The following is a 21395-nucleotide window of genomic DNA, read 5'->3' on the forward strand; positions in this document are numbered from 1 at the left end:
TAGTGTATTAAAGCTTTGGTCTCCTACTATAAAAATAACAAGCCTCAAAGTTTTTATTCTTCCACCAGATCTATAATTCTCATTCCAAATTTCCCTTTGGTTTCCTTTACTGCTTACACAGTGTACAAATAGAATAACATCAGCAGTAGGCTACAACCTTTTCTCTCACTCATTTAAACTACTGCTTCCATTTCATGTCCTTCAGTTGTCGTAGCTGCAGCCTGGTTTCTGTAGATAACTATTCACTCCCTGTATTTTATTCTTATACCTTCAAAATTTCAAAGAGCGTAGTCCAGTCAATAAGACCAAAAGATTTCTTCAAATTTGCAAATGCTACAAACATAGTTTTGCCTTTCTTCAGATTGTCTTCCAAGATAAAACAAAGAGTCAGTATTGCAAAATCAAACGCTGGAAAATCCAGGATGGAATAATGACAATATTATGAACAGGATAGATGCTACTTCCCATGTAGCGAAGACACTGAGTTGCAGTTAGCACAACAAAAAGACTGTCAAACAAAGCTTTCAGCCAAACAGGACTTCATCAGAGCAGACAATATACACACAAAGACACATAGACACTCGCTCACTCACACACACGATCAGACTCTGGCTGCCAGGGCCAGACTGCGAGCAGCAGTGCATGATGGGAGAAGCATACTAGGTGGTGGGGGTAAGGAGGAGGCTGGGGTGGAGATAAGCAAACAGTCACTAGGTGGGCTTTTAATATATCTTGAGCAGCATTTCTGTAACAATTGAAGTGACACCTGATTCAGTCATAAATAATTCTTGGCTATCTTTTGTAACAAATTTATTATGAGGAGAGATGCTTTTAATATGCTCAGTGTTAGATTCATATACTGGTGGTAGTAGCATACTATTCCCTTCACAAAAACAAGCTGTTGTTTTGTAATTGACAGTATCATCACAGACGTCATTGAGATTGTAGGGATTATAATTGAACTTATTAGTGAACTGTAATGACATAGTTACTGTTTGTAAAATGTAAAATATGTAACTAGGTTTTCAGGTTAGAAGTCGCTGTCTTTGCTAATGTTTTGTGGTTTTTTTTTCTCTCTCTAGTGTAGAACCATTACTATGTGCAACATCACATATGTACAACAAACATTGATTCTCTAAGACATCTGGTATCCTCAAGAACCATATTTTTGTAATATTTATCTTCCTTTGATATATAGAACATTGATTTTCTTTTGGCTGGAGGACTTGGTAAATAGCACAGATTGTTGTTAGCTTGGTAAATAAGCCAAGTTAATTAGTTCATTGTGTAAAACTGTAATATTAAAGTATTGACAAGGGATGTATGTAACTCTGTGTGTGGGAAATATGAATCACTGTAAGGGACAAAATTTCAGGAGGCTGAGAGGTTGGAGCCTGTAGAAGACCCAGCAGGATACACATACATAGACTACAGCGAAAAGCGTTCACTTCCAATTTCTGTACCAGATTACCATTATGTGGAGAAAGGAGGTGATAGATATGTCGTAAGTATGACGGCTATAACTGTTTTCACACTACTGATACACTGCAATAGATTTATTGCATGTTTTGCACTTTTGCAGGTGTACAACATATATATGGCAGGCAGGCATCTGTGTTCACGCAGATACCGTGAATTTGCTAATTTAAACCTTAACCTAAAGAAGGAATTTATAGGTTTCAGCTTTCCTAAGCTTCCCGGCAAATGGCCATTCACGTAAGTAGCTTTATTTCTTAATGGGATAAGGCAAGTAACATTAGATCCTCTTCATATCTATGATGAACATAAAGAATGTATCAGTAGTTGAAAATGATGTAGAGATATTCCAGTTTAGACATTATCTGTGGAAGAAAGAAAAATAAGGGATTAATGTTGTGGTGCAGATAAGGTCATTGAGACTGAACATAAGTGTTCAGTTTAGGGAAGGATATGAAAGGTAATTGTCTGTATCTTTTTCCCTGTGAATGAGTGTCCAGGTTCTTAATTACTTTGCCACTTTGGTCAGTATTATCTGTGGAACCAATGAATATGGATTTTAGTGTAACTTTATCTCATGTTTCCAATGACAAGTAAGGTTTATGATAGTAGGGCACATAAGAAAGCAAACTTGTTGCAACTGCTACTTCACACTGTTTGATGAAGTTGCCTGCAGTTTCATTATGCCTCATTTTTTATTGTATTCTGTTTGGTGGTGGTTTATGGCCAGAATGATGTGGGCATTTTAAGGGACTGATTGCATCACATGGCACAGATTTTATTCTATTAAGAGTCACTATCTTGCAAGATTAAAGTTTTCAATTTCACTTTGATGCTTGTGTTGGGATTACCACAGGTAACTGATAAGTGATCGTGCCCACGTGATAATTATAGCAATGTTTGCTTTTCATATATTCACATATATTCACTATCGAATGAAAAACTACATGTAATGCTTAATTCTGCACATGTATTGTACTTATTTTATATACAAAATAAGTTATATTATGTGATACACTGAAAAAAAATCATTATAATTTTACAACCTAAGTAACAAAACTTTGTATATGATTCCATTTGTAGGTTAAGTGAACAACAACTGGATGCTAGGAGGAGAGGACTGGAACAGTATTTGGAAAAAGTATGTGCTGTCAGAGTCATAGCAGAGAGTGATATTATGCAGGAGTTCCTAACAGATGCTGATGATGAGCAGGTGAGCCCAGAATTAAGATGAAAATGCGCTATTATCCTTTTTAAGAGCTAAAGAAATGAATACAAACACTGTTCATCTATTTATCTTTGTTGTAAATCAGCTTAGGTACACAGTATTGTCATCATATAGATTACTAGTAAGGTGAGTAAACTTAAGTGGACCATCAACTAATTGTGCCATCAACTTTTTTGACAACCTAAGAACAACTGAAGAATTTATAGATTTGCCAACATATCAACACAGACAGAGGTAGCTTGAAAATGCCCAAGGGGGTAAAATTGGCTAACTTTGTGAAAGCATAAAATAAAGTTTTTATTTAAAAAATAAAAACAGCCTATGCACTGCTTCTCTGCAGCTGTGCTGAATTGATGACTAGCTGCTTCAGTTGTTAAAAAGTTCTTTATTTTACTCCATGTCTTGTTTCAGCGTTTATATTGAGGGTGGTTTCTAGTGGAGTCTGAAAATTGTCCTGTGATGGGGAAAAAAGAAAAGGTTTATTGACTTTTCATTGTCGCAACACATTGTTCATATTTTTTGGGCTTTGTTTCATTGCAGTATTATTTTCAGGTTCCAGTAGAAAATGGTTTCAGTATGGAAGCCAAAACAACTCTTGAAGTAAAATGAAGAACTTTTTAGTTGCTGGAGTGGTTATTCAGCAATACTAACAGATTTTCAAGAATTAGATGCTCATATTAACTAATGAAGTTAACTCAATTGTCAGCTTGATGTCTTATTTGCAAGTGAAAGATTCTCTGGACATTTGCTAGTTAAGAGACAAATTTGAATTGAACAATTTGATTGTGTGTAGGTAATAACAGTACTTTGGTGTTTCATCCATTAACTGAAAATAACTTTCATTCAGATATCTGTGAATGACAGTATCTAACAAACAAAATTAATCTGTAAATTGTGTTTTCGGTCTTTGAAGTTTAGAGTGGTGTTTAGCTGAGTCTGCTTTCAAATCAAGCTTGTGTGTATTGGAATTTGTGGTATGTATCTTTGGTGAGCGTAGTGTATTAGAAATTTCATTTGTATAGGTTATGGAAGAAGTCATAAATATCGCCACATGAATTTCCACTCTGCAACAGAGTGCAGACTCATTTGAAACTTCCTGACAAATTAAAACTGTGTGCTAAGCCAGGACCTGAATCTGGGCAAGTTCTCTGTTTACTGAGCTACCCAAGCACAACTCAAGACCCACCATCACAGCCCTATTTCTGCAATACCTCTCTCCATAACTAAAGTCTATCCATGTATGTGATAGGTGTTGAGTTTCTAGTTCCAATATCTGTGGATGCAGTCACTGGTGCCCTCCACATGGGTAACTTCCCATATCTTACACATTGAAAATAAAGGAGAAACTTTGAAAAGCTTGACTGACTTTGGATGAATTCCCTTAGGTGAGAAACTGTTTAAAACCAAGTATTTTATGATAACATGGTATTTAAAGTCAGCCATTTCAATGAACCATTTACAACATGACTGCTTAAAAAGTGCTATGAAAAACTATACTGCAAATCAGACAATGTTAACAGTTGATTTGTGTCATTGTACAACATTGGGAACATAAAGGTGGGGTGGGTGGGGGTGGGGGGGCAGATCATTGATGTCAACAACTATACATGAGACTGAGAATTTTGTACCTTTCCCCTGTATTATAATAGTCATCCACTATCGTAAAAAATAATGTTACGATATTTATCACCAGAGCAAATGAGAATGATCCATGCTGTCATTGATGATGTAACATATCTTGTACTGTAACTAGAAAGTTTATTGATATAAGAAACCAAGAAAAACCAAATAAATTAAGGAGATTTGTGGCAAGACAAAGACCTGGTGATTAAACTAGTGGGATGAAACACATTGCAAAAATATTTGCAACAAAAAAGATGTGTATAATTATAAAGTACTGAAACACCAACAACAACAACGACAACAATGAAAGCATGATTCATGAACTTCAAAATTTTGACAAAAATTGGTAATCAACTCTACAGTTCAGGGCTGGCAACATAGTTCCTTCCTTAGACATTGCAGAATGTAAAGTCAAAAGTAATAGAGTAAGTAGTGTGATGAATTTTAAGTATGTTGATGATCATGTAAATAACTAGTCACAGGAGAATCTACTGTGGCTCAGAACAGGGTAATACAGAGCACCTTCAGGTTGTAACATGTCATCAATGCAGGTTTGAGGTGGGGGAGGGGTAAGTGGGCTGTATAGCTGCATGGACATGAACATGGACTTGGAGTCAGAGGTAAAGAGATGATACAGTCTCCACAGTAGGTAGAACGTGAGGGGAGAAATCCTCTTCCTGGGATACTTGAATCTGAGGCTTCAGCAGACACACAACACTGCTTGGTTCTCGTAAATGATTGATGCAGGATTACATCAGTTTCTGTCTGCTGATACAGCACATGCACAGCCCATTTATTCCATACAGCTACCCATGAAATCCTGCTGTGCCTCTGGCTGACAAATCAGACCAGTGCCTGCAAATGACCTTTGTCACATAAGAACCAGACTGACATACCACTTTCTCTAGCAGTCAGCCCTCCTCATGGAACTGCCACAAGGCATCGACAGCGTTGCACCTTTGTTTCCACAATGACAACTGAGTGGCATCCTGGTTGGTGAAAATTTGTGGCAGCCTTCCCTGAGCGCATGGGAGAAGGAAACAAAGAAAGGAGGATGTCCACTCAGGCGGACAAATATATGCACATTTGTGCATGACACCATGCATTAGCAAACTGTGTGCCATAGCACGTACAAATAATGAGCTAGAAGTTCATATGAAAATGCAATCGGGGAAGAGTTATGAAAGTTTTCCAAGCTTCAGGCTGATGTAATATGCTAAATTTTAAGTTTTTAACATATTTTGGAAGTTGTACGTTTCTCTTTACAGTACAAAAATTCCAGACCTTTACCTGTGTTAAACATTATTTTCTGCCTCATTAACTTCCTCCTCCCCCCTTCTCTCTCTCTCTCTCTCTCTCTCTCTCTCTCTCTCTCTCTCTCTCTCTCTCTCTCTCTCTCTCTCTCCCACCCCCCCCTCCCTCTCTCCCCCTCCCTCTCCCGCTCCCTCTCCCTCTCCCCCTCCCTCCCCCACACTCCCTCTCCCTCCCCCACACTCCCTCCCTCCCCCTCTCCCCCACAATCCCCCCCAAGTAAGGTCGTCATTGATAGGATATCGAATACAAGTGTTATAAACTATATTTGTGTCTGTACCCATACTCCACAAACCATTGTGAACTGCATGGTGAAGGGTGCTTCTCATTGTCAATGCTCCTTCCTGTTCAGTTAGGGTACTGAGCACAGGAAAAGTGGTTGATTAACTGTTTCTGTTCACTTGTCCTTGTTACCCTATGGGAGTGATACATATGATGTTTTAGAATATTTCTACATTCATCACTTGAAGGTGTCAGATCAATTGAAATTGATTACAGAATGACAGTGTAGTATAGTGATTCATGTTTATCGTTACAGCAAGTGTACAAAAGTGTAAGAAATTTATAAATTGAGTAACGTCTGTGGAGGATGCCCCAAGAACAGGACAGGCTCATCATGAAGTGATGGACAAGAACGTTACTTAGTGGAGGAGCTAGTAACGGACAACAGACACACAACTGTGAACAAAATAGCCATAAGTTTGAAGATTAGTATTGGTTCATTACAGAATTTTTCTCATAGTGTACTGCACTTCAGTAAGGTGTCTGCAAGACGGGTGCCACGTCAGTTGACTGCTGAATTGAGAGACTGTTGTGTCAATGCCTGTGAAGAACTTTTGCATCATTTCCACATATGGGAAAAATTGTTACAGACAATGAGACTTGGATCCATTATCATCAACCAGAAATGAAAAGCTAAAGCAAGGAATGATGCCTCAGCTCACTGCCAAAATGAAAAGAATTCCACACTCGGCCGACTTCTGGAAAAGTCATGCTTGTTCTCTTCTGGGATGCAAATGGAGTAATTTTGGAGCATTACATGGATAGGGGAGTGATAGTAGCGAATACTTATTAGTAAGATCTGCTTGAAAAATCAACTTTGCCCTGCCATCAGGAGTAAACAATGAGGTCTTGGACTTCAGGAGTACTGCTGCTGCGTGACAACGTCTGACCGCATACAGCCCATAAGACAGTTGAGTCTATTCAAGAAATTAAATTGGAATATGTGGTACATTCTTGTTATTCACCAGACCGTGCCCCTAGTGAGTTTCAGCTGGTCAGTGCTCTCAAATAAGCAGTGAGAGACAGGCATTTCAGAAGTGACAATGAGGTGAAAACCATTGTGCACGACTGGCTGCATATATGACCAAAAGAATTCTTTCATCATGGTATCTATGCCATTCTGAAGTGGTGGAATATGTGCATTCAATGTCAGGGATATTATGTAGAAAACTACATGCAATTTTTTTTTGTTCATTGCTACAAATAAAAATATGATAGGCTTTCATTTGAATCACCCTCATATCTTCAAGTGTTCACAGGTCAGTTTTTTCATCACTTCCATGACACCCGTCCGTGACTCAGATGGATGGGCCATTTGTTCTGCCCTTCTTTGTATACAAGTGATTAATGGAAAATCTCATATAAGATGTGAAACAAATACTAACAAAGAGATAGAGGGGCTGGCCAGTACTTACCTCAGCTCAGTACAGCCGATAGATACACATAAAACAGAACTAAAAATTTACATTCCTAGCTTTCGGAACTTTGTTCCTTCATCAGGGAGGAGAGAGGGGAAAAAAGGGAAGAAGGGAAAGTGGATTCAGTTACTCACAACCCAGGTTATGAAGCAACAGGGAAAGGTAAACAGGGAGGGTAGCAAGGATGGAGGCATGGTTGTCAGAGGGAATCCAAAGTTATTCTACTGTAAGTACTGTGCCAGCTTCAAACCAAAGAGGATGCATACAGAAGTAAAGAGGTATATAGTATAAAGATAAACACAACTATGTAGGATGAAAAGATGCGTGAATGGCTAAAGAGGAAAGGGAAAGAGGAGAAGACTGAAGAGTGAATGGGAGTGAGGTTGTTTAACGTAGGTTCAGTCCAGGGGGATGGCGGGATGAAAGGATGTGTTGGAGTGCAAGTTCCCATCTCCGCAGTTCAGAGGGACTGGTGTTGGGTGGGAGAAGCAAAATGGCACATACGGTGTAGCAGGTTCCTAGGTCCCTAGAATTATGCTGGAGGGCATGCTCCGCTACTGGGTATTGGGCATTCACATGGACACAGGCAGACAGTGTTTGTTGGTAATGAGGATCACCCTGTGGCCAAACATGCCTTGGTGCACAGCCAGCACATCTTGGCACAGTGTTACACCGTCCGAGTTATCTGGATACTTCCCACCAACACCAACCTATCCGAACTCCGGAGATGGGAACTTGCCCTTCAGTATATCCTCTCTTCTCGTCATCCGCCAGGCCTCAATCTCCGCTAATTTCAAGTTGCCGCCACCCATACCTCACCTGTCTTTCAACAACTTCTTTGCCTCTACACTTCTGCCTCGACTGACATCTCTGCCCAAACTCTTTGTCTTTAAATATGTCTGCTTGTGTCTGTATGTGTGGATGGATATGTGCGTGTGTGCGAGTGTATACCTGTCCTTTTTTCCCCCTAAGGTAAGTCTTTCCGCTCCCGGGATTGGAATGACTCCTTACCCTCTCTCTTAAAACCCACTTCCTTTCGTCTTCCCCTCTCCTTCCCTCTTTCCTGATGAGGCAACAGTTTGTTGCGAAAGCTTGAATTTTGTGTGTATGTTTTGTGTTTGTTTGTGTTTGTGTGTCTATCGACCTGCCAGCGCTTTCGTTCGTTAAGTCACCTCATCTTTGTTTTTATATATAATTAGTCTCTAATACGAATGATATCATTGTCATTTCACTGATTGTACATTATTAATCTCATATCTTTATCAACTTGGTTTCTACATCCTTCGATTCTACATTCCACTGTTCATCTTATATCCTATGGCTCTTTTTTTTCCCTTCAACAGCTGTAGTGATGGTTATACAATCTAACCTTTGCTGACTCCTTACATGTTTTTCTTTGCGTGGACAATGACCGCATAGAATAAAGCTGAAAAACCTGAAAGATAAGAGATGTTACCGACGGTTGCAACACCAGGGGCTGGGTGAGGAGAGTATTACTTTATGCCAGTCTATTGAAAATATAGTAATCCTGTTGGGTACTACATAATTTAAAATTTTGAAAAGAAATTATTGTTTTCAATGTCTTCCACTAAATTTCATAAATGTTTTAAATTTTTCAGTTAAACTTAACCCAAAAATTTAAGTCTAGATAGTAGATGTGACTTACCACAATGCATGTCATACTTGGTATTTTCAGGTTTAGGATCCTACTTACACATCAGTACCTCTTTAAATAGTATGTTGTTAATGTAAGTTAACAACAATTAGTGATATATTATTATTATGATATGTTTTAATTTTTTAGGGCGGTCATAAAGTACTCCTCCCCTTGTGGTAGTAATACACATTATGGACAATGCATTGGTATTGCTGGGATTATAAGCAAGTTGTATTTGCTCTGAAGAGAAATCATAAAAAAGGAGTAAATCACAGTGAACAAAGTTGAGGGACCCATGTGCATATTGTTTGTGTTGCATAAACCTTCTGCATTCCTTCATCACTTTCTTTGACACTTTCCACTTTTAGGGTATAGAGCTCATTTACTTGGCTTCACTTCTTTATAGCCATCTTTCACCCTTCATTCAGTCATGTGTACCTTACCCTCCTGCACTACTTAGTTGTAAGTATGTTTTACTTCACATTGTTGTCATTACTTCACTTTTCTACCTTCTTTTAGTTACTACAGAAGTAGAATAGTGAAAATGTATGCACGTTTTTTCTCTTTGCTGTATGCATATTAGTGAATTGTTGTAGTCAAGGGAGGTCAACATGTTTAAATTTGTTATCCACTTTTGTTCTGTTTCTCTTTTACTCAGTGATTCTGATTAGTGATATTTCTGTCTGAAATTGTGTCTCATCTTATAGTAACAATGAAGTTAAATTTAAAGCCCTGAGCTGATATTCATATTTCTAGTAGCATTTATGTCAATGTTTTCTTGTCACAGGGCTACATCTCACCTGTAGATTTGAAAATTATGTTACCAGACAGAGAAATTGTCATAGTAAGTGTCAAGAAAAATGCCAACACTGAAGAAGTTTATGCTGCAGTTGTTGACAAAATACGCATGAACAAAAACACAGCAAGATACTTCTACCTCTTTGAAATTGTTGAATACAACTTCGGTAAGTTCAGCTTAAATACAAGCAGGCTATATTGAACAAACCTCACAGAGATTGAGAAGGAATACTTTGTTCCTTTTTAGTTATAGTTACCTGGATACATGCACATTCTGTAAATGTACATTTTCACATTTCCATTTGCAACTGGTATTAGTCATACAGAGCAATGACTGAAAAATCTACAAACAATGAAGCTTCCCTTCTTCTGGGAGTACACTCACTTAACAGAAGTCTTCAGATGTGGTAGCTTTAGAATTGATTGACTTACGCTCTAAAATCATACAGTGCGCTTGAAAGGACTATTACCCAAGTATGTTGGGAAGTTGTTCATTACGTGGTTGTGCTTTGTTTAATATAAAATAGATATATATTAAATATTTTTAAGACCTTAGTGATGTAAAAGACACTCAGGAATATACATAAATGGATGATTTCTCAAATTTTAAATGATATGTATATAAGTGATGACATTTTTTCCTCCTTACCCAGAAATGAGTGAAAGATATGATTGGTGTCTTTATTAACTTCGTAAGAGAGCTATCAGATGTTGCTGACTTGTTAACTGTAGACATTGTTAGCTTTCTGTACATTCCTTTTAAAAAGATTAAATTCTTCCTTAGAGCGGAAACTTCTGCCTACGGAGTATCCTCACAACCTTTACATACAGAACTACAGCACAGCAACATCTACGTGTCTCTGTTTACGACGGTGGCTGTTCTGTCTTCAGAAGGAATTAAAACTTGCTTGTGATGATCAAGCGACAACTTTTTTCTTCTGGCAAGCTGTTGATGATGTTAATCGTGGTCATATTCGAGCTGATGATCGTTTGTATCAACTAAAAGCACTACAGGATGCATCGCGCAAGCATGAGGTTTGTGAATTTCATTAAGTCACAGGTCAATATAGTAAATTGTAATGTTAAGTTACTGCTTGTTTTAGATGTGCAATCATGTGTGAGAGATCATTTATTACTGTGCATGTTGGATGATGAATTACGAGATAGTTTTCTTGCCACACAAGTGCCTGCATTCAGGACTCCACAAATAGTAAGCTAAATTCTGTAATCAAAGCAATGAAGAAAAACCTAGCGCAGTTTTAGAAAGTTGTATTAAAATCCACCTTGGGTAAAGATGCTGACATCAGTCAGTGTGGGCCAGCTTTTTTCCAAAACATGTCTCAAGCTTTTATTGAGAGTGTTCATAATCAGTGGACAATGTAACTAATGATAATTTTATTTGTATAGTTTGTGTGCCCAAATAAAGTATTTAATAACTGAAAAGGCAGGAAGCAAGTACAACAGCAGATTGCTCAGTCCCTCATTGTGAGCTTTTGGCAGTGCTTTTATTTCTGGTTGTTTGGGTTATTATACTTGGATAGCATCTGTGGTTTTCACTTATGTCCACATTGGATACATGTTACTGTCAAATGTTGCATTATGAAGTTTAACCTTTTCTTGTCAGTGTTAGACTGTGGCATTTTTATTTCCTCCCACAGCATGTTTTAAGAGCTTACACCTAATTCTTTACGTGGATTTGTGGATTACCTTCCAGTTTTGTTTGGGAATCAGCCAGTTGTCGGTTTTGAGTTTTGGTGTCTTATGAACGAGGTGTAATTATGACTTGTTAATGTAATACGGCCCTGGAATTACAAATTTTTATCAATAATAAAACTATTACGGGATGCTACAGCAGAAAAACCCGAGGGTTGTGATTAATATGCATTTGCATCTTTAGATGGCCCACAGACATAAATGGTTCAGAGATTGTATGGGTGTAGAGATACAGTGCTTTGCAAGTCAGGGAGCATTGAGAACCAGATTAGATTTCACAATTAAAAAAAAAAAATAAATAAATAAAAATAAAATAAAAATATTTTACGTTTCTCTTGCTTGATGCTTTTCGGTTGAACTATTTAATTGATTATCCCTTCACTATCGTTCCCAGTTCCCTGTTTAACTGCTGCCATGAAATTGTGACTTATTTTTAAGATGGACATTTTTCTCTGTAACTGTGCCCTTTTGAAGTTTCATATTTTTTCATTTTTTTTATTAGTGTAGTTATCGAGAATTCTATTGAAATGATAATAAGATATGGCTTTCCAGGCTTTCCCAAGGGATCTCTTGCAAATACACTTTTTGGGTTTGCCGCCAGATCATATTGTGTAAATCCCACAATATTTCATGGATGCAACTGCTCAACATCTTCAGCTGGTGGATGTTGCTTCTGTCACTGCTACAAGACACATCTTTCAGCAGTGACAGAGCAACTACCACCACCAGTAGATGTCGAGCAGTTATGTCGAGCAGCTGCATCCATGAAATATTGTGGGATTTACACAATACGATCCAGTGACAAACCTGAGAAGTGTATATGCGATAGTGAGATATTTCATAAAATTTCATTGGTGTCCTGGAGAGTCCACTGTTGGTACTTCAGTTTAACTGAAACTGGTACTGTTAACAATGGACAGATGATTATGTTCATAATTTAAATTATAGTACAAGATGCATAGACAACTGAGCATATTACTCACCAATTAAATGATAACATAATCATAAGAACAACCATACAGTCCAGAATCAGGTCTTGTACATCAGATGCAGAAGGTTTTGTTAAAAAAAAGCATATGTACTAAATACTCATTACATAGTTCAACAGTTATTGTGGACAAAGGTCACTCAGACTGAAGACGTTTGGTAATGTGTTGATATGTCAGGCCAGTGGGCATGTAAAAGTGTCATAAAGCTTAAGACAGTTGGCCTTTATTGTCAGCTGTTGGGTGGTAGGTACAAGTGGAAAATGTGTTGTGGGGTGAATTGGAATGTGAAGGCATGTCTGCAGTTACCCTGCCTGATGAAAGATAGATAACTTAGTGAAAGCTCTTGTCTATGTATTTGTTTATTTCAAACATGCTTTTGGAGATTAATAAATTAATCATGCCCATATACCACCCCATAGTTCCCAGCTTGTATCATTGGTGAGTGAACACTAAGAAAACATGAGTATACATGGTTGGCCACTAAGGTAAATCATTTGGTGTAACTCTAATAAAATAACTCTGACTGACGGATTACAGTAGTGGGAGGCAGTGTTGATAGTGTGCAGCCAGCTATGCTGGACAAGGTTCTGCATGTATTTACAAAACAGGCAATATGGCAGCACATGGCAGTGTTTCCTTGTCCCTACTATTCTACTCAATGAAAAGTCAATCCCAGTGCAATTTTCATCGAACTACATGTAGCTGAGAGAGATGTGCCTACTTTGACCAATCAGTGTCTGTTGATCATTCCATGGGAAAAGCCAACTACAATTGAAACATCAGTAATTTTATTTCTCACAAACAAATGTTTGAAATGATGGTGATTTTGGAGGAAAAAAAAAACTTTATTCAAACATAAAGTTTTGGTGAAGCTGCCTGTACCTTATTCCACAAGTAAAGTCTTTGTGTCTTGTCTATTAACTTCTATCACTGTAAGTTATTTGTTTTCTAGTTTTTATGTTAATTTATTGCTTTAGTGTGTTACCAGTAGGTTAATTTGTTTTTAAGTTATTGCAGCAAAGTGAGGCAAAATTTGGATGTCACAATTAGTCCCCTACTTGAGAAATGCAAGTAGTGCAAGGTGATTAGTGAGACTGAATAAAGGCAAGCCATTGTGGACAGTGATCTTGCACACCACTCGTGCAAACTAGATTTTAAGTCTCCACAACAATTTAGGTGAGACACTGACTGGATGTCTCTTTCAGCCTGTGAGGCACCATTTCACTTACATCCTCACTATTTTTATTGTGCCAGAACCACTACAGCAAGTTAATGCATATCCAATTGAATGAAAATGATTGGAAGAGAATAGCAACAGTAGAAACGTAACATTGATAGCAGTGTAATTCATATCAATTGCAGATACTGGCAACACTAGAAGTATTGACTGTAGTTTATTAATTTGTCTATAATTGCAAATTGGTACCTCGTAATATGGCACGCTGGTTAAGACACTAGTTTTGCATTTGGGAGAACAGAGCTTAAGCTGGCTACATGACCATTCAGATTTATGTTTCCCTAGATCGCCTACAGCAAAGACAGGGATGGTTTATTTGAAAAGGACATGACTGATTTCCTTTTCCATCATTCTTCAGTCCAAAGTTGCGTACTGTTTCTAATGACCTGACCTTTCTTCAAAGTGAAGTGTGGTTGGCTGGTTGATTCGGGGAGAGGGGACCAAACTGTGAGGTCATCAGTGCCATCAAATTAGGGAATGATGGGAAGGAAGTCGGATGTGCCCTTTTAAATGAACCTTCGTGACATTTGCCTGAAGCGATTTACTGAAATCATGGAAAACCTAAGTCGGGATGGCCGGATGCAGGCTTGAACTATCATTCTCCCGATTGCGAGTCCAGTGTGCTGACTACTGCGCCACCTTGCTCAGTCAAAGTGAGGCACTCAATTATTAAAGATGCTGGACCATATGCAAGAGGAGTGGGGTTCAGACAACCATCCAGTCACCCAGAATAGATTTTCCAAATTCGTTCCAATGAGTCAAAGCTGAATTCTTTCCCATACTTGTTCAACTGATGTGGTGCTCCGTTTATTAAGATGCTGCTGTTGGTGGAACATTGACACCTAACCTACCCCCGTTCCTTAGTTCTAGCATGTGTGATTACTTTGTTGTCATGCCTAAACTTGAAAACTAGAAATAAAGGAAGGTAACTGCAACTTTGTTCATTTTCTGCTCCCCATGTAGTATTTTTCAAATAATAATTTGAAAATATGAATATTTTTTTCTTTAATGTATTTTGATGAAAATTAGTCCTAAATACGGAACTGCAGTGAAAACTACTACTTTTTTTCTGAAAAATTGAAAATACTTTTTTATAAAAATCACTGCGAATTATTTGAGTGATGATGTATAATTCAGCAAAAAACAATGCAAAATTCTAGTTTACTTATCAGATGATTTTCCCATCAGGAATGCCATTTGTTCATAATATTTGTATTAATTTAACAGTCATTCTACAATAATTAGTAAACCGTTTTATGTTTGTGCATTTCATTTCTATAAGATGATTTGTTTACAAAAATGACCTATTTCATAAACCTCCACAAAAATGTAGTGATCCGTGTTCTTTCTTGCAGTACCTAAAGCTGGCAAGGGAATTAACAGGCTATGGAGAGATAGTATTCCCTCATTGCTCCTGTGACTCTCGTAAAGATGGCCATGTTATTGTTTCTGTCGGAGCCACCACTTTTAAGCTACAGGCCTGTCGAGAAGATGGTGCTTTAGAGGTGGGTAGTCAGTTTTGTTTATAGACCACTAAAAATTTATTATTGAATTATTTTAAAAATGAGTTTGGAACATTTGTTGGGAATAGCAACTAGCACAAGTTCGTTCTCCTGAAATCTGCAGTGTTCAGAAAGTAATAAAAACTGTCCTTAAATTTTCAGAATAGAGTAATCCACTGAGTGAGTGATTAATACTTATGTTGCTGTGAACAGTGCAACATACATGAGAGTATTGTGTGAACAATGGTGTTTAAAATTTTTTAAAACATTTTTGTTTTCTTGCCAAATTTTTAATGTATATTACAAATTAAATGTTTTGATGATGTTTTAATGGTTTATTTTCAGTCTCAAATTGTGGAATTTTCATGGCCTACTATTAAAGAATGGGAAGTTGACGATGAGGCTATGGCATTCTGTTTTCAATACCAGAGGCCTGAGAAGAACCCTAGATGGGTGAAAATATTTACACCATATGTAAGTGCTTATTGTGGAATACTGAAATGGAAAAATGCCTTAAAAGGAGAATGTGTGAGAACGATCATTTACCGTAATGTTTCTAACTTATTGCTGAACTATTGTTATTGGGGCAGATAATGATATGTCAAAAGAGACTGATTTTCAATAACCTAGTTCTAAAAAAACTTAAATTGTTTTTACTATTTGCCATATGAGAAGAATTTATAACAAGAAGGAATAACATAATTAAAATATGTGATTAATTTCAAGTAAAATGAAAATCTTGGTTTCCCATATAGTCTATAGGACACTTTGTTGTCTGTTTGCCTGTCTGTCTGCCCAACTTAAGATATATTTTTCTCAGGAATGGGTAGAGTATCAAGTTGAAATGTTTGTCAAGTACTAAGATCTGCTGCCCTCTGGCAGTCTAAATAATTTAAGCTTGTAAGCCATTGTACTCACAAGATAAGGTCATACATGTCACATATTTTGATACTCGCAGACTCACCTATCGAAATCTATCAATAAACTGCCTATGTATGTGTCGGGCCTGGTGGTCTAGTAGTAAAATGTGTACCTCGAAACGGAGAAGGCACAGGATTGCATCTTGGCTGTATCACAGATTTTTCAGTCTTTGTTTTAACCTGGCCTTCACCTCTCAACAATTTGAAGAGTTTCCAGAGACGACAAGTGATTTGCATTCCACATTAAACTTTAGGCCCACTTTCCCCACTTGTATAACTGGGGTACGTTAGGGAGACAAAAGTCACAGAATTGGCATCCAATAGAAAGAAAGACTTATGCAAGGCCGTTGAGTCACACAAAATTATTATTATTATTATTATTATTGTATATCTATGTAATTAAGTTTTTACAGAACCCTGCAGAGTGCAAGTACTACTCACACTTGTCCGGTTTTTATTTCTCCATTTCTGTCTTCCATTAAGTATTGTAGATCTATAATTTTAATTACATTTGGAATTTTCTCAGAGAAAACTCCCTGTTACATAGCTTTGGCTGTATAATAAGAGGACAGTCAATAATTGGATAGAAGGTATGGCATGTATAGTGTCATGCAGCTTAATGTTAAGTTGTGCAGCATCTGTGTCAGCGAATGGGTTATTAATCGTGCCCTTACTGTATCAGCTCAGGTTTTCTGTGAATTCCATTATTAGCACTCCTACCTCATAGATAGGGGTGTTTGGTCTTTCTCAGAGAATGTAAGTTGTTAAATTGTTACTTATACTGCCAAAGTTGATACTGATAATATACTCACACCATCAGATAATTGCTCAAAGCTGCAAACAAGCTGATTTGCACTATTTCTCTCAGCACTTTGCTAACAGTGATGTTCTTACACCTTTAAAATAATACATTTTAGGAACCGTGTAAACTCTCTTCTCAGCATTTAAATTTAGGGAATCAGTGCATAGTCCTCTTTCTTCATTTATGTTATTGCAACAAAGAGTGTATCATTTTTGTATGCAGTGTATGCTTGCAGCAAGTTTCAGAAATATGTCTTACATGTCAGTGCTTTCGTCATTCAAGATAAGCTGCTGGTAAGAGAGATAACATGTAAAAAGTAAAAATAGAGAAAACACGAATAGGGTTGGTGAATTCTTACATAAGTATTGAGTCAGTACATGTAGTGTATGAACTATTGAACATTTCAAGAAAGTTTTTTATTTTTTTTATTTTTTTTTTTGTTTTTTAAATAATGGCTCCCTTACATTTTCTGTTCGCAGTACATTTTCTTGCTGGATTGTTTCGAGAGGATACACGAGGAGAGCAAGTGGCTGGACACTGGGGAGTGACGCTGGGCCTGGCGTTAGCTGCCGGCATGCCCACAGTGTCAGCGACGCTACCCCAGGACACCCGTGTCCTCCTGCGCCTCAGCCTCTGGCCCACTCACATTGTCCCACATGTGAGGCTCTGTGTCCTCTGTCTGATGCTGCATACCACACATATCATAAACAGTACCTATTAAGGACTGGGAAGTGACATGGTGATCTTGAATGTTTCTTTATGTAAATGCTACTCACAAGACTGAAATTCTGAATGTATGTGTATGTCTTGAGTGCAGTTGTATAATTGAGTGACTGACATGTTTGTGTGGTTAACTTACAATACGAATGGAAAAAAAGAGATTGCATAGTATCACTCAATACTCTTGTGTGGCACTGCATATTTTTTACTTCTGTTATGCAGATTTGTACATTTAATGTTTGAGATGTGTGTAATTTTGATTTGTGTTACTTGTCCAATATTATGCAATGTTGTAGTAGTCTGCTGACCACCTGTGTGTCTGTAGTATGAACATCGGCTGTGCAGAGATGGAGGGGGGAAGAGTGTGCATGAGTGTGTTTGAGAGAGAGAGAGAGAGAGAGAGAGAGAGAGAGAGAGAGAGAGAGAGAGAGAGAGAGAGAATTGTCTAAATTGACAAGTGATATTTATTTGTGTGAGCAAAACACTCTGTGTGCAAGTACACTGTTAATGTTACATTATCTTATTGGAAAAAACTGAGAGGAAAGATCTTGTAATAATAAGAGTGCGAATGTGCTGCACCTAACCAGTTTATAAATTGGAGAATTGTTCTTTATTCTTCTTGAATATTCCTCTTTCTTTTCCCTTAACTCCTGTAATGCCTGTGTTATTCAGTGAGGTGGTGATTCACTATTTTAGTTCTCATTATTAGTACTATTTTGGTTTCATAGTTTGACCATTTTATACCTAAAAGTAATTCATGTTTCGTTTTAAATGGTGTAGTGCTTGGATACTGTATCTCCTGCCCAATAATCTGGCTTTGCTATTTGGAGTAATCCCTTTAAACGACTTAAGATACTTACTTTATTTTTTCTTTTAACCCAGAAACTTTTATGGAGAGCTTGTAACATTGAATATATAAATAAATACAATTCTCCCAGCAGATAACTTGCAAAGATTTGCTTATCTTTTATCATGTAGATAACATCGAGAAATACTTTCGATAAATGCTTTAATCAGGCCAGTGCTTTTTTAGGCACATCTCACAAGTACTGATGACATTATGTGCAGGTATAAGTTTGTACATTTGTTAAATGAAAAACATATTATACTTAATAGAGCCAGTGATCTTGAAATTGTCTCTAACATTCTGATATCTAAATTTTTACGTCAAATGTATTGGTTGAAGAATTTATCTTGGAACACTAAAACGAAACAAATTTCTTGTGAAGGAGATTACAATCGCCATTTACCATCTGTCTGTGTGACTATAATCAGCAGTAAATTGGGGATATGGAACAGAATAAGCACTGCAAATTTACAAACCTGTTACAGAATCTTGACTCTTTAAGTCATGGAGTAAAGGTATGTGAGAGTAGTTTTCTCGGTATACCCACAATTGGTGTTTATCTCGCTATTTCCCACTTTACTGATGAAAAATTAGAAAAAAAGGGTGTAATTTCATGTGTTCATTATGCAAATACTGATAATTACATAATCTGTAATGTGATTTAGTACACTATATTTTCTCAGTTTATGCTCTTTTTACGTGTTTTTCCTCATAGAGAATGAATAAGTTGGTCTCAAACAAAAAAAGTGTCCAGATATAATATTTATGTATTTAATTTGATCTGCATTACATGCCATTTTTCTGCTTTGGTATTTTGTGTTTTTCCTGTTCATAGCAATCCTTCTATTTTGTATGTGGCTGTGCTCCTGGAGAATAATAGCTAACTGCAGCTTTAGCTTTAAAACTTCCTTCCCTTTCTGTATTATTTTATATTACTACTCTAAAACATCTAAACAAGTTACAACAGTGTGTTTGTCAGTGGCAGCTTTTCCACACAAAATCTTTAATTGTGTGTAGTAAATAGCGTTAGAAGACTTTCATGTTTCAGTAGAAACTAGCATTAATTGAGTGCAGCTGTGCAGTTTTATAAGTTACAAACATAAGTAGAACATCCACAGCTGTCATTCATATTTTTCTATCAGCAGTATTGAAGCATACAGTTTTTGTTTTGTGCTCTCTGTGATTGTTTTACTTCACCCTCAGATTGAAAAGTCATGTTAATATTTATGTTTTTAGTTTCTGTATGTGACAGAAGTCTATGATTTTTGTGGATTCAGCTGTACGTACTTTATCATGGTCTTCATTTAGAGTGAATATTTTTGACTTACTATATGTAAATAGAAATGTATAGATTATGAGAATTCTGAAATTATCTCATCAAAACAGTTCATGTATTATGTGCAATGACTAGAAACATAGTTTTAGAAAATAATGAGCAAGATCTGTGAATACTGTATAGTACATTAATATATTTATTTTGAAGCTAACTGTGGTGAAATTGTTGAAAATAATAACGTTATAAACTCTTGAAAGAAGTATGAATATGGACATGTAAAAAATAATTCCTAATATAATCTCATTGAGCTGATGTGGTATAAATTAGTATCACAAAAGGTACTACTGTGTAGCACATTTTATAAACTGTCCAATAATATGATCATTATGCAGCATTTCCCAAAATAATGTGAATATACCCTGCCCTCTGACAGTTTTGTTGGTATGTGACTTCTACTGTACATAGTGCATCTGTAAGCTTATTTTCTTAAATCACTTCTGAAAAGTTTTCGTGAAGTCGTCTTACAATCATAAAGTTGATTGAGTCACTAGTATAAGCACACAAACACATTTAGTGTGATTGGTTATTGATTGTGTCAAATGTTTAACAGATATTGAAGTCATTTATAGAGTGTTCAGTAGAAGTCTGTAATGGTGCTGTTAATTGCCTTAGTCCTACAAAAAACAGACACATGCTTTTCAGACATTCCACTTTATAGACTGAGTTCCTGGTGTTTGAATGTTAATATTTGTAAGTTTCATTTAGTTAGAAATTAAAGAATTATCTAGAACTTGATGTTTTGTTGGGTACAAAAAGTGTATGTGTGTGTATTAATGACAGTTACACTGTTGATGTATGAAAATGTTTCCATATTATATTATTATAAGTAATTACTTATCCAGAGATTATACTTTCAGACTTGATGATTCCTGCCACAGCTCACTTTCACAAATGTGATTTTTCTTGCTAAGAAATTCAATACAAGAAAATAAAAAAGAAACTATAGTGTAACTGTTGTACATAGAATTGGTGTTCTGGTGATGCAAGTGAAAACTTATGTGGACACTAAAATGCCTGCAAATTAAATTTGCTATGTAACCTAATATTTTTACATGAGAAGGCATTGAAATTATAGACATCGGCATGCATTTTCTTTGTGTTAGACACATGTGTAAACTACATTCCTGATATTTCTCACATCAATGACGGGATTATGGATGAATTTCCCTGTCCAACTATTGTAGAAATCAAATTTGACCAGCAATTACCTCTTTCCATTGCCAGATGTTGAAACTGAAGATTTCAAAAGTTGAAAATGTGTCTGTTTTCCAATCACTACAATCTTACCAAAGAATCTAAGGCAAATGGAAACAAAATTCCCAGCAGTGATAAAAGAAGTCAGCATACACCATTGATTGCAACTTGACAACAGTTATACATTGTATGCACCATACTTCTTAGGAAACATTGTTAGTCATTATTCCATTTTTAAGTGACACATGGAACACTGCCACACAAAATCTTTAAAGACGTCACCAACTCTTTCAGTTCCACTCTCTATGCCCGTGGCAATAGATTTACTTTTACTATCCACCA

At 36.7% G+C, this 21395-nt stretch overlaps 1 protein-coding gene across 1 annotated transcript in view; it reads left to right on the forward strand.

The window, feature by feature from the left end:
* The window catches only part of LOC124804645 (sorting nexin-27), a 284253-nt gene extending 263520 nt beyond the window's left edge, over positions 1-20733 (forward strand). The window contains exons 3-10 of the mRNA XM_047264866.1: positions 1376-1504; positions 1583-1716; positions 2560-2689; positions 9783-9960; positions 10578-10828; positions 15088-15237; positions 15580-15708; positions 17436-20733. Of these exons, the coding sequence (XP_047120822.1) occupies positions 1376-1504; positions 1583-1716; positions 2560-2689; positions 9783-9960; positions 10578-10828; positions 15088-15237; positions 15580-15708; positions 17436-17504 (1170 nt within the window). The 3' untranslated portion in view covers positions 17505-20733. The remainder of the gene's footprint in view (positions 1-1375; positions 1505-1582; positions 1717-2559; positions 2690-9782; positions 9961-10577; positions 10829-15087; positions 15238-15579; positions 15709-17435) is intronic.
* Positions 20734-21395: the final 662 nt, after the last annotated feature.

Source organism: Schistocerca piceifrons, chromosome 7 (assembly GCF_021461385.2).
Source record: "Schistocerca piceifrons isolate TAMUIC-IGC-003096 chromosome 7, iqSchPice1.1, whole genome shotgun sequence".
Lineage (NCBI taxonomy): Eukaryota > Metazoa > Arthropoda > Insecta > Orthoptera > Acrididae > Schistocerca > Schistocerca piceifrons.